General features: G+C 44.9%; 1 protein-coding gene across 1 annotated transcript; it reads left to right on the top strand.

Annotated features, from left to right (window-relative positions):
- The first annotated feature begins 17 nt into the window (after positions 1 to 17).
- On the top strand, positions 18 to 13686 carry LOC116939966 (ultraviolet-sensitive opsin-like). The gene is given in 8 exon segments (XM_032949080.2): positions 18 to 2601; positions 2604 to 2802; positions 3682 to 3850; positions 5711 to 5804; positions 5806 to 5882; positions 10213 to 10321; positions 10323 to 10454; positions 12709 to 13686. Coding segments are annotated over 8 exon segments (1047 nt in total). The 5' UTR covers positions 18 to 2451; the 3' UTR covers positions 12826 to 13686.
- The last annotated feature ends 656 nt before the right edge of the window (positions 13687 to 14342 follow it).

The following is a 14342-nucleotide window of genomic DNA, read 5'->3' as shown; positions in this document are numbered from 1 at the left end:
AATTACCTATACAGTACACGGTACAATAAGTTTGGTGTGTTTATGCCCAGAGTGTGTTGGCTTCATTATACAAAGTGCCCCGCCGAATGAAAGCATTGCCCAGTGCGATCGTGCAAACCTTCAAACAAACCACCGTTATGAATTCATTTTGCACAGTTGGCATGCATAGCGAGGGCAACGGGGATCATTCATTGATCCCTCGTGGCTTCAAACCGCTGTAGGTCATTGCAGTTGGCGCGTCCGATGAGGAGGATACATTAACTTACCCCCGCTGTTCTGCTGTGCGCGGCTTAATGTAGTTCAAAGCGTTGCGTGCCCCTGACGATATTGCGTATGGAAATGGGTAATTTGAAAATGATGAAAAAATGTTCAACCGTTTCCACCCCCCCCCCCTCTATTATCCGAGGGCTGCCGCATTAAAAAAGTGAGGTTTAGCTGGCAAGTGTAGCGTGTCGGGATAGGACGATGAGAGTGCATTTGTTCACAGCCAGGGGTCGTTGTGGACCCACTTCCCAGAGAAGGATGTGGATTCGGTTGACGGTGACCGTGAGCCGAAAGACAAAAGCATGCTGCCGCTTGGCTCGTAGGCAGTTTGTGTTGTCGTGGCTCGAGAGAAGAGCTTTCCATTCAATAAGCATGTTTTGCTTTATGACCACACTCGTGAATTAAATATTAAATATTTTATACGAAAAATTCTAATGCGATGTAGGAACACCGTTGCGTGTCCATGGTGACAATAATGTCGAGCATTCAACGCTAACGCATTCCTTCTCGATCAGTGCTTTGTGCAACCCCATGCATTGTTTTTTATATCTTACTGCCCGTTATTGTCTCTCCTATGACATTTCCTGAATAGTTGGCCCTTGCGTACGTGCGTTGCACGTGTATTTACCCGTGTTTAAAATGTATCTGAAATATGGATCATAAAAGATGGGGCTTTTGAACATTCAGGCCACATTTTACAATGAGGTTAAAAGTTCATTGCCATTGGGTAAGGTCGTAGTGTTCACACCGCTGTGTAATCCGATTTCTATGGTTAATGACAATGATATATTAAATTACAGTTTTGCAATTATACTCAGGATTCCGTAGCCCTTTTTTTGCACACACGCCGGCAGCAATAGGAATTGATAATGCGAAATAAAAATTGTGTAAAAATTAGGAGTTAATGCATTTACCTGTAAATTGGCATCGAAATTCAGCTGTGACGCATCTTATTGAGGGTTGAAGCCGAAGTAAAATTCCCAAAATAATATTCCGTCAACTTTGCAATATATTATCACATTCGAATAAAGACTGACATTTCATCATTACTATCGGGAATATCTTTCCACGGTTTGTGGAGAGACAAATTTGACCGTCCATTGAGTTGTGTTGGAGACGATCGGGTGTAGTTTCCAACAATTATATAAGGGATATGGATTTTCTGGGCCGATTAGTCGGCTATTTCAGCTAAGCTGTGCCTTCCGGATAATTACCATTATCCATTTGCAATGCGATTGTTTTCCAATCTGAAAACATAGCAATTCAAATCCCACCCAATCAATTGCCAAGTCGTCTGCAGTATATCCCTGACGGTAAATCTTGTTCACAGTTATTAAAAAATATATTTGGCTGCAGATTGTTTACATTATGGATTGCTTATGTCCATAGAAATGTAATTTGTCACTAGAATTACATTTAAAATGTTGCCTGAACTGTGTGTATGTGAAATATCAGATTAAGCTAATGCTGTGATTGTGATATTTTTCAGATAAGCAGTACAGCATATAGACATTGGTGTATTGTTAATGCTCTCTCTATATTTATGGTAAAACAGAAGTCCATTCATTCAGCAGAATATCACTTCTGATCGATATTCCGTTTTACATAATTACCATTGATTCTGCCTGCATAACGCAGAGTTTTGGATGGTCGGGATTTAGAAAGTGATACATTTCTTAAACGTACTGAATGAAACTTGATTGCAGGACATCACGGTTCATTTTGTTAGGGCTTCACAATGCTTTTATTTGATCGTCATGAGGCACATTGGCCTTTTGATTGAGGCACTTTGGTTGATAGTCCACTGAGGCGTTTTGGGCACTTTACGATCGGCGATGAAAGACATTAGCAGATTTACCTGGGCATTTGCTTGTCTTTTATGAAGAGCAATTAGCCGATATCCTAATGGACCTCGTAAGAACCTTTCCCCCCCTCCCCCCTCCGCAATATGCTGATTACGGCGAGCCTCATTGTAAGCGGCTAAAACCAGAGCCCGAACAGAGTTAAGTGGTTTAAACTGTGGCAGCCGGAGCTAATCCAACCAATTATCCTATGGAAAGCATATAAAGCCCATGGGGTGTTTGGCAAACACTGGATTTTTTGCGTAATTCAAGGCATGTGCTTTTAAGCCTGACCAGACACGGCCTGCAAAGCGGTGGGGAGTGGGGGGGTGAGCAACCGGCAACCATGTCCGGAGATGAAGAGTTCTACTTGTTCAAAAACATCTCCAAAGTGGGCCCCTTGGATGGTCCGCATTTTCACATTGCCACAAAGTGGGCTTTAGACTTCCAGGCCGCGTTCATGGGCTTCGTGTTCCTGTGCGGGCGGCACGCCACTGAACAGCCATCGTTCTGATTGTCACCGTGAAATGCAAGAAGCTGCGACAGCCACTCACTTACATGCTCGTGAACATATCGGCGGCAGGCCTCGTTTTCTGTCTCTTCTCCATCTCCACGGTGTTCCTCTTCAGCACGCAGGGCTATTTCGTCTTTGGACCCACGGTCTGTGCACTGGAATCATTATTTGGCTCGATGGCCGGTAAGTCTTTCAATTGTTTTCATGTCCAGCTTGTAGTGGACTAAGGTGCACCAGTCACCAAATTAATTACGTATGATTTGTCCACTATAATTAGGAAATTCAGAAACTTTGTTGCATATACTTTCATAACGATAACCATAAATGTATGTTTAACATGGCTCTTCACACAATAGTTCGCGTGTTTTTTTTTCTTAAAGATTTATTTGTACTTTTTTCCGATGGAAAGGCCTGTATTTGAATTCGAATGGCATTTTATTGACAGAACACAACTTGGAACTTTCAATCTGTTCTACCGTATACCCGTATTCTTGTGCAAGGAAATTGAGTTTTCAGGTCGTAAAAGCCGTTTCAATACGGGCAAATTTCGTTATGTCTATTTGTGTTTCTCCCTTGTGATGGGACTTTGTAGGATGAACGTTGAGATTTCAAAATGGCATGGGGTGACCAATAAGGTGTGAATTGGTCTAATAAGGTAGGCACCGATAGGGGGTTGACAGGCATGCTGCTGTGACAGTTGTCTCACACCACCAGCCTTTTCACAAATACCGTTTACTATGGGCGGAATCATCCACTGGAAGAGGCCAAATCAGTTTACTCTTAGAATCTGCTGTGAGCAAGCAAATGCTTCCGGCTGACGTTTGTCTTAAAAAACACTCATAGGCTAATGAACTTAAATACATAGTTTATTTCGGTGAATACAGTATATGAAACGAAAGTCTTCTTTTAATTCGTTATGTAGTGCTACGCAAAAAAAAGCCAATATTTGATTCGGTGCGTTTTATTTGCACATACCTGCATGGGACGATGTATCATTTGTCATTTGTAAATGCCGCAATCATTAATTACACGGTGCATTGCTTGTGTCTGCCCGCCACACAGGCTTGGTGACTGGCTGGTCGTTGGCGTTCCTGGCAGCTGAGCGCTACATCGTCATTTGCAAGCCGTTTGGTAATTTTCGCTTTGGCTCCATACATGCCCTCTTTGCGTTTTGCCTTACCTGGGTGCTGGGTCTCGGTGTGGCTTTGCCACCTTTCTTCGGCTGGAGCAGGTGAGATCTTCGTACGCGTAAGGACAAACTAAACGACTTTCGAGTGTGATTCGCTCTGATGCAAGTAAAGCTACGTGCCTTAATACCAGTATAAATAATCCTACTTCTTTGGCCTTTAAAAGAGCAACGTATGTGGCTGATGATAATATATTTTTCTGATGGATGCTGTAGACAACTGGAAGGAAAAAAAAACTATCGAGGCACTGCCTCTGTTGAGTGTCAGCTTTCGTCCCGTTAGTCCAAGTGATTTTTCGAGGTTGGAACAAGCCAGTTTTAAACTTGACTTCGTGAAATTTATTCATGGTGCACTCATCTTGGTAATGATTTAGTTGGGTAAAGAAAATAGCATGATGCTTCAAAAAACACTTGGTGCTGCTCCCCCCATGGTGCATTATACTCGTAGTCGCTCAACATCCCTACTGAACTATCAGAATATTCAACGGATGATTGCTTTTATTGCATCGTAATGAGTGAAAGTGTGTGTGGGGGGGGGTTCAGTTGCTTACACATGCATTTCCAGTTTGAAGCTGTGATTATATATTATCTTGACTTTAATTCTTGCGGCGTCTACAATAGTTTTTTTACGAGCACATGATAAATATGTAAAAAGGGTTGCGGGTGGGTGCAATTAAGGATCGTACCATTGGTTAAGTTGACCTGTTGTTTTGACCCATATTCATTTCATAATATTACAAATGCTTTAGATTATTTTTGTTGGATATACAGAATCAATTCTTGAAATGATTGTTTACATGCATTTGTCACATTTGTACCAGGACAGATGTTGGATTCTAGGCATTGTAGTGTTTACAAATCGTGTGCAGCCCCTGCATACAATATAACACATTGCGAAGGGATCTTGCACACACGGTTAAATAAAGGTCTGAACTGTTACATTCTGTAAAGTCAATGAGGTACGGAATTTTAAAACCTTGGCATCCAAAAGCGAAGAGATTGCACCCTGCATAAAACACTCCCAAGGGAAGTGCCCAACACGGAAAAAATGGGGTTGGCTGCCCTGCTTGGCAGATACAACGTATCCAATAATGTGCCAGAAAGTAATTTTTACTTTAACAAAAATCTACTCAAATGAACCATTTGTGGGCAATTTCATATTTCTATGGTGGGGAGTCTCTCCATTGTCCAGAACTGTTGTGACTTCGCCACAAAGTAGTAACTCGATTTAGTGACCCCGAAGAGATGATGGGCCGAGACAACCCCCACCCCCCCCCCAATCAGGATATTTAATTTGCAAGCTTTTGATTGCAAACAACTTACTCTAAAACTCCTGAGCAACCTCGTCGGATTAAATTGCGACAATCATTCGAGAAAATATAAACGGAATTATTCGTTCAGTTGGTCCCATAGTCCAACATTAAACGCATGTCGTGCCATTGAATCCAATACCTTAGCAGCTACACCGTCAACTACAGCACTCCTTAGCGCAGGTGCAGCACATCTTTAACAGGGTAGGGGCCGTGAAACACCGCTGCTACGTTGGGGCTGCAGCAATGTTGCAATATTTTGCACACGATGCCAGTTGCTGGCTATTAGAGAGATGCACGCTTCCCAATAGCATAACTAGCGTGGGGGCAGGTGGGGGTGCCTTGCCCTCCCCCCTGCCAGGTGGCCAAAGCTACGAGTTGGGGGGGGGGGCCTTGACATGCAGCACGAGATGCGTTTTTATCAACACGAACAAGCGCGCATGCAATGATGCGACCGTGCGAGACAAATTAAATATCGCGGGCCCCCACCTGACAGATTGCCATACCCCCAACCCCCCTGCTCTTGCACTCCCCCCTCTGAGCTTACAATGTAGTTAACTACTCACACTGGCCTGCTCCCGATGCGTGGTCAAAGATACATCCCCTAGGGATTGCAGTGCTCCTGCAGCCCCGACTGGAACACGGTGGGGACCAAGTACGAGAGCGAGTACTGCACCTACTTCCTCTTCGGTCTTCTGCTTCTTCGTGCAGCTATCGATCATCATTTTCTCCTACGGCAAGCTTCTGAACACGCTCCTGAGCCGGTGGTGGGTTGTTGGGTTCGCGCGCGCGTGCGTCGATTTTAATTATTGGTGAATAATTAAGACAATGTGTGTGTGTGTGCATATGCTGGTTCGTTCCGCGGTAACTCGTGATTGGAAGTTGTTGCGGGGTTTCTTTAGTTTCTTTCTGGATCACCCGTTAAAGCGACATGTTGAGGTGCTTTTTTTTTGTTGGTCTCCTCTCAAATAAAAGGCCAGAAAATTCGTTTAAATTGATATAAATTACACACGCAACTTAATAAATGACGCGCGCATCACATGACGCAGAAGGCCCGGAATTTTGATTACAAATTGAAAGTGTGCAATTTGCTCCAAACGTCCAATTATAATTTGCGTTTTATTTCTAAGTACGCGCTTTATTTATCGGTGCAATGGATACATTAGCGTATGCAACTTGCACGTTCGTGGCAGTCTCCCCACACACCCGTGCACGCTGCAGATGCCTCAAGCGTTTATAATGGCAGTCATGACTTTTGAATATGCTACAGACACATGAGCCACATCTTGGAGGTTCAAATGAGTTACAACTCCGCACCTCCAGTAGGAGGTTGTACACCTAGGAACTGCCCCCCCCCCACCTCTCTTGTTTTTCTCTGTGGGGTGTTGCGTTTTGGAGCGGTAGATACAAATGTGGCTACTTTCTGGAGTTTTTATTTTTCCATTTTTATGGCATCCAAAAGCGAAGAGATTGCACCCTGCATAAAACACTCCCAAAGGAAGTGCCCAACACGGAAAAAAATGGGGTTGGCTGCCCTGCTTGGCAGATACAACGTATCCAATAATGTGCCACAAAGTAATTTTTACTTTAACAAAAATCTACTCAAATGAACCTTTTGTGGGCAATTTCATATTTCTACGGTGGGGAGTCTCTCCGTTGTCCAGAACTGTTGTGACTTCGCCACAAAGTAGTAACTCGATTTAGTGACCCCGTGGAGATGATGGGCCGAGACGACCTCATCACACAGTGGCGTCAACAATTGCCCAAGCTCTGTGGGCCTCTATGGATTTCGGTGTTATTGGCCAAATCATGAGTGTTTTACAAGTGGGAGAAAACCACGCGTGCGAGGGGGAAACACTCCATTCCATACAGACGGAACGAGTGTGGACAACATCTTTATTGTTGTGCTGCCATCTCCTGGCCAGCCAGGATTTGTGATCATCTTGATTTCAAGCTTTCGTGACTGCGGGAATCCACACTCTTGATTCTTTCATGTTGCAGCAGCTCTTTCTCTTTCTCCTACGTCAGCAGTTCTCCTGCTGTGTTTGTTTCACCTGATGACGGTTGCTTGTGTTGCGATCGAAACGTCGTGATCTATTTATTTTCTATCTACGTGACTTTACCGAAAGAACCAAGGAGTGTGATATGTGATAACTGGACGTTCAGAGGAACGGAGTTTGGCAACGTTTGTGCTGACCACCAACCCTCTCGTAGTCTCAACAGTGCTAAGTAGACACGTGCATAGCCACCATTATCCGACTTGATACAATCGATATAAATAGAATAAAGACCTGTACAGTACTCTATTAAACTATAAATATAAACGCTATTTTATATTTGGGGCCGTCCATAAATGACGTCACGCACCTGGGGGGGGGGGGTCAGACATTTGTGATGATGTGTGACGAGGGAGGGGGGGTTGAGAAATGTGACGTCACATCAAAATGCGCAACTTTAAATAAATATAGACAACACGTTCTACTTAGTTAAATAGACTTTTTAATAAATGTTTTCTCCTACAACATCAGAGTGCAGCGCCACATTAAATACGCACTACAATGACAATAGTTTAAAGCGATTTTAAGCATGTTTAAAAAAAATTGGGGGGGGGGGGGCAGAGCTTTGTGACGTCATATTTGAGACTTTTTATGACGCCGCGTGACGAGGGGGGGGTCAAAAATCGTACAAAATCGTGTGACGTCATTTATGGACGGCCCCTTTAACCAGGAAAGGCCCACTGAACTTAATGTGGCTCTTTTCCATAAGCGACCTGGCCACAAACGGTAGCTCAACGAAGTGGCTCATCGTCATGTGGCAATGTATAGCAGCAAAATACTCTAAACGCACGTTGATGATATAATGTGGAGGGAAGAACCGGAGGACCCGGAGAAAAATCCACGTACGGGGAGTGAGACACGCAAACTCCAAATATACAGCAGGTGTCAGGGTCGTGATCAAACCCACGACCTCCTTGTATACCAGGGACGTGCGGTCAGCGGAGGCAGAGCCCCACCTGTCAATTCTGTATGATTCTAATCATTTTTATTTGTCAAAAATCGCCAAATTTTGCGGAGCTGCGCTGCAAATACAGGAGGGAGAGGTGAGGCAGTGACGAGCTCAGCCTCCCCTCTGATTGCGCAACCCCTCGGTAACTGGATGGAGCGCGGGCAACAAGCTCGTGCCTGTTACTATCTCTCCGGAATGATTGGAATCGTACAGAAATTACATTTATAACACGGATCAGTGGAAAAAAATCTAAAATTGTATTCTATAAAAAAAATACTTTTCGTAACAGCTATTTTCATTGGGGTATGACAGGTGAGGCTCTGCCTCTCATGCATCCCCTGAGCGTGCTGCATACCAGGCGAGGTAGATAACATCTCGCTACCGCAGCGCCCAGCCTCACCGCCACAATGCTACGGGATATATCGGCGATCTCGTTGGCCGATTCAAAGCCACTCCCACCGAGTGCCAAAATGAAGCGAATGGGGCGCAAAGTAATTTGCGCCAGTGGCCCATCAAGGCCATTTGCACGAGGGCAATCCTCTGCCAATATCCCTGCTCCACTAAACCCACCGGCCCCTCCCCCTACCCCACCCGCTATCCCCCCCCCCCCCCCCCACATTAGGGCGCCAGCATCGCCCCACCGGAGATTTGTGCCATCGGCCACCCCTGCGAGTCTCAGGCGTCAATGATGAAAACATAAACAACAAACTATTCTCATCAGGTCCCCATGGTGCGAAGTGCAGTCTCCAACTCTTACTAACTCAACCTCTCTGGCCTCTATATTTATGTGCAATGCAGAAAGGCCATTGCCTGAAACTTTGCCGATTATATATTTTTTTTCTTTTTAAGGCAGTGTTGTTGACGAGTTTTGTTAATTGTGCACCACTGCCGACGCAGCAGCATTACCACCAAATATTTGCTGGTATGATTTAGGTCCTAAAATTATAATTCTTAAAATACGGGCCATGGAAACCGTAAAGCCTGTTGCCACGGTGGAGTGATTTCAAGTTCTGCCTGCTTCATGGCCCGAATTCAAGTTTTATTCTCTTGAAGATTTATTGTGGAGCATAGTGGCCCGTGACCCCAAGTGCTTATAAAGTGGAGCCTCCGTCCTCCACCAGCATAATCATCACGACGCCGATATAATTTTAAATGCTACGTAATTATCATGGTTAATGGGAAATGGCAAAAATTGTGCAGTCGCCAAATGTGAATCTGCACAATTATTTTGGAAGAGATATCTGCGTCAGAGGGTATAATTACATTTTCTATGTTATTTTTAGTATAAAAGTTAAATATATTGCAAAGCAATAGCCTACAGGCTTAGATAAAATGTAGGCGTAACAATTAGCAAAAAAAACCCATTGTGCTCTGGCTCGTATATTTTTTGAATAGTCTGTAAAAAGGCCATCATCATGTATTATTTGTGTTTCATATCCAGCATTCAATGCACTTCGCAGTGTATTGGAATAGCAATGCATTTCTGCAAAACGAATTACTATAGATTGTAATTTATTTTACAATTTGATTTAAACTGCAACAGCGGTAATTTCAAATCTATTTTTCGTGGGGTTTTTTTCCATACACGGGACTGTACTCTCTATGTGGAGTGGAACAAGCAGGTTCACACACACACACACTGCGATCTTGAATCTGGCATGCCAAGTTTGATCCCGGCCACGGCTAACATCAGTGGCGAATCCTATCTGAACTGGTTCTGGGCCACCTCCTTCACCAACCCGCACTCTCTTCGTGCGACATTTGATTGATTAAGCAGTGGTCTCCATTCACACGTAACGCACGCGTTTTCACAGCCATTTGTAACCCACGTGTGGTGTTCCAGGTTAGGCTCCGCGTGTTGGAGCATTGATGTCTTCTCTCAAACTTTCGGCACGCATCCTAATTTTACACTTCAAGATTGCCCCGCAAAAGCAGCGCGCGGGCGCAAGCTTGAGAGAAGGCATAGACGCTCAACGCGCACAAATGCCCACGCACACTCGGAACGCGACGAAACATCATTAACACGCGTGCCCTGAGTGGGAACCTTCGGTCAGTAAAAAAACCGCCGCGCCGTGCGCTTCTGCGTTAAAGGTTGCGGTGCAGTAGCAGGAGTCTTTCGAGCACTCAGAAGGCCGAGCGAGAAATGTCGCGGATGGTGATCGTGATGGTGGGCTCCTTCTGTACGTGCTATGTGCCCCTAAGCCGCATTGGCCCTCTACGTAGTTACCAACCGCGATCACAACATCGACCTGCGCTTCGTCACGGTGCCCGCGTTCTTCTCCAAGGCGTCATGCGTCTACAACCCCTTCATCTACTCGTTCATGAACAAGCAGGTGAGCGCCAAAGCGATTGGATTGGAGGAAGAAGAAACGAGTCTCGTGTGTGTGTATGCCCGTGGCCCACTCCTTGCAAACAGAACCAAAATGATGTATTTATTTTGGAGGAATCCGATCAGCTATGAAGCTCTTGTTTACAGATGTCCCGAAAATTGTTGCACTTGAATAGAGCGGGGGCGGCGGCGGAAGATCGGGTTGCCATATTCTGAAGTACACAGCAACCCAAGGCATAACATGTGGGGGACTAACATGGATTTCTTTCCATAAGACATTAAGCAAATTAATGAACCACGTGGAAGCTATTCCACCAATAGTCCTTCAGTGCGTTGTCTTTGTGCTGTTCGCCTTTTAGCGTTGTCTGGTCTAACACGAGTTGAGACGAGGGTTGTACGATTAATCGATTTCAAATCGAAATCGCAATTTGAAAAAAAAATGCGATGAGCAAATCGCAAAGGCTGCGATTTTTTGCGATTTTAAAAGTCCTATTATTCTTATTGGAATTGTTTTATTTGTTATTATACCGTTATTTATTAACTTAACAATTGTTATATGTTTGATTGTTCTATTTAAATTAAAATGTTTTAATAAATACATGTTGGAAGCAATTCATATCTTTTAAGTTCTCATCCTTGCATTAGAAATGAGCAGTTCATATTTTGATGGTAGCATGCGGTAATGCTCCATCGCATGTTTTAAATCTATTCAACAGTGAAAATTGAACTGAAGCTTGACTTTAAAAAATGTAATCCCAAATCAAATCGCAATCGCAATCGAAATATCTGTCAGAAAAATCGCAATTAGATATTTTCCCCAAATCGTTCAGCCCCAGTTGATACCAGGCCCTAAAGAAGGCTGTCTCTGGTGTAGGCCAATCGGTTTCAAAGACAATGCCATTTATTATCAGAGCATGTTTATTTGCATGTTCACCACAAGTACCACGTGTGGTTAATGCAGACATTGTTCCTTGCAAAAAAAGCTTTCTCTTTGAGTGTTTGAACATCTTAACACCTGTTTTATGGCCAGAAAGGGTAAAAACTATATATTTTTAATAGTCCTTTATTGGGAGTGCGTCTGCCTCCTCCCGGTCGTTTGGAGGTCTTCATCTTCCGGTAAGAATGTTACACTCCATAGGTCAACATTTCTTCATTAAGACTCAATGATAGAGTACTTATCGGCCTTAATTGTACAGGTTGAGTGGTAGTGGGAGAGATGGGGTTGCCCTTAATAGAATGAGAGCTGCACTGGCTGCTGCCGGGAGCCCCGAGTGAAAAAGGGTCTTGGAATGTGGGACCGGAGTCGAGTGGGAGTTAATCAGGATGCGTGCTGGAGGGGGAGTGGCAATACCATGACGTTTGAGAAGCCAGGGCGAGCCTCGTCAACACATTAACAACAATCTCTTGCGATTTGAACGGCTCGGATGTCGCCTAATTAAATGCACCATTCCGGCGAGAGTGACGTTGAGTTAACACGGAATGAACAGTTCATGCGGCAGGCCATCTTCAGGATCAGAATCTTTATTTATCCCGGAGAAATCCGATAAGCTGTAAAGTTTTTTTTTTCCCCACAGGTGTCCAGCAGATGTCCAGGAAGATATATTTGTCCATGTGGTAGCGTATATATATCTTCTTTGATAACCCTCATTTGATAAAGTAAAAAAAAGGAATTACATTTGTGCGATAATCGATACGCCACACAGAAGAAAGCAGTGGCGTAGCTATGAGTGTGCAGGCGGTGCAACGGCGTCGGGTCCAACGTGCTCGACCCAGGAACCGGGATACAAAGTCGGGGCAGGTGGAGGGTATTCGATCCCTTGCTCTGAGGGCCCATGCCTACCACCCTATGCCAACCCCTGCAGCGGGACCTTCTTTAAATTGGGTGGGGGTGGGGGCATACAAAAACTCTGGGGGAACAACAGTAAATGTTAAACAAAGGTTAAGCTCTAAAAGCGAATGAGTAGCGGCGTGATCTGCTTGCGTATTCTGCTCGATGTCTCTCGCCCACCGTGGTGTATACGAGAAGGGAAAAGTTGCAACACACGTGGCTTAATTGCAGTGCCCATTTCAATATTTTGCCCAGCCCACAGAAAGCGGAGTTCTAAGCCTTTATTGTCAGGGGCGCTGGGGAGGGGGGGGGGCGAGCACTAGGGGCCAAATTCCACTCGCACGATACCACGTTATAAGAGAGTACTCTGCGGAACCGGGGTATACGCCGAACGAGCGAACGACTTCGCATCGTTGCCTTTGTATTCCAGTTCAGGGCCCGCATCATGGAGACCGTGTGCGGGAAGTTCATCACAGACGAGTCCGAGACGTCCAGCAGTCGCACCGCGGTGTCGTCTGTGTCGACGAGCCAAGTGAGCCCCGGGTAAGCGTGGGTCTAGCGGCACGGAAGATGGAGGAAGGGGCCGTCGGCTGGATGCCCCCGTAGATTGGAGACCTTGCGAGTGGAAACGGAGAACAACGCAAAGGCGAGAACCCTCCGTTGGTTGCACGACAATTGAACAAGCCGTGTAATCAACGTCTCGCCTCCCGCATCAAGGTGTTGCCGAGTTAATTAGGCTTATATCGGTGATATTTATAAAATCTGTCGGAGAACATTGAAGCGTGGATTTTGTGTCGCACATCTTAGAAATTATTCGTATTGCTATAGAAGCAGAATGACCCGTATGCACTGAGTGTGGGCATCTAGTTATGTTTTATAAAGTTCTGCTCAGACATAAATCTAATAAAACCTGCATGTAATGTGAGCGTTTTGCGTCATTTAACCCAAGTCAGTTGGGGCTATACAGGAGTTGCGTTCCTTAGATATATCGAACAGCAATAACTAATTAAAAACAACGCAATCAATGATTCGTTTTGAAAAGTGTTTTGGGCCTGACAATGTTTTATGTGCTAAACACTCGCATCGCACAACTATTATTTTTTTATCTAAATGGAACGTGTACACAAATAGGCCTTCTTTCAGAGCGCAAATTTCTCATTTCGTCACCCCAAAGATCCACGGGGCATGCATCGCGCTGCGTTTGTTGTTTTTTGTCGAACAAAGCCCAAGACCCGCAGTGCGTCTAAACTCCTAACTTACTGGCTGTGCACCGCGAGCCCCGTTGGCAATGTGATTTAGTGATCTGCATTGTAATTACTCTGGGAGTGAGATAGTGGATGTATGCAACATTGCTTAAGCACAACGCGCTTGGGCGCAAACACGGGATGCACAATGCAATCAAATTATGGGGGGGGGGGGGGAGGGGGGGGGAACGTGACATGAGTCGTATTCTTAAGTATTGCGTGTATTCTAGTGTTTTAATCGTATCAGTTTAGCAATGTGTATTGCATTGCGTTATTGATTTAATTGTAGACCACTATATAGCGGCATTACCGTTGCTTTGACGCGCGATGCTTTGGACGAAAACCTACTTGTGTAGAAGTTGCCCCATGGCTGTCCTTGTACCGTCACGTTGTACCCTTTGCTGCCATGTTAATAAACACACGCGTGGGCGATTGAGATGACTGCATTAATAGTCGACTCTTGTTGTTTGCTTCGTGAATGAGTGACATCACGAGGAGATGAGACGTGTCCCCGTGTGAGTTTGAGATGGTTATTGGGGGTCGCCATGCCCTCCACCTTATCGCTGTGCCAATTCAGCACGGAAGGCCTCGCCACACGTGGCACAATCCACCACCCCCCCACCACTCCATCGACTCCTTGCGTCACCGCAACACCAATCCTGAGAAATTCGATCAATTGCAACGATCTGGGGTCGTGATTGAATCAAAGAATAAATTATCTGTTGCCTAGTTTTCATCGTTTCTCATTTTTGTTGCTGGTTATGTTTTGTTCACTCGTTTATCCTAAATGTAACGTGAGCGTGCAATCGCTGTAGTCTGC

Source organism: Petromyzon marinus, chromosome 7 (assembly GCF_048934315.1).
Source record: "Petromyzon marinus isolate PM22_M1 ecotype Great Lakes invasive population chromosome 7, UKy_Petmar_22M1.pri1.0, whole genome shotgun sequence".
NCBI lineage: Eukaryota > Metazoa > Chordata > Hyperoartia > Petromyzontiformes > Petromyzontidae > Petromyzon > Petromyzon marinus.
The sequence above is the reverse complement of the archived record's forward strand: the minus strand, read 5'-3'. Positions and strand labels throughout refer to the sequence as shown.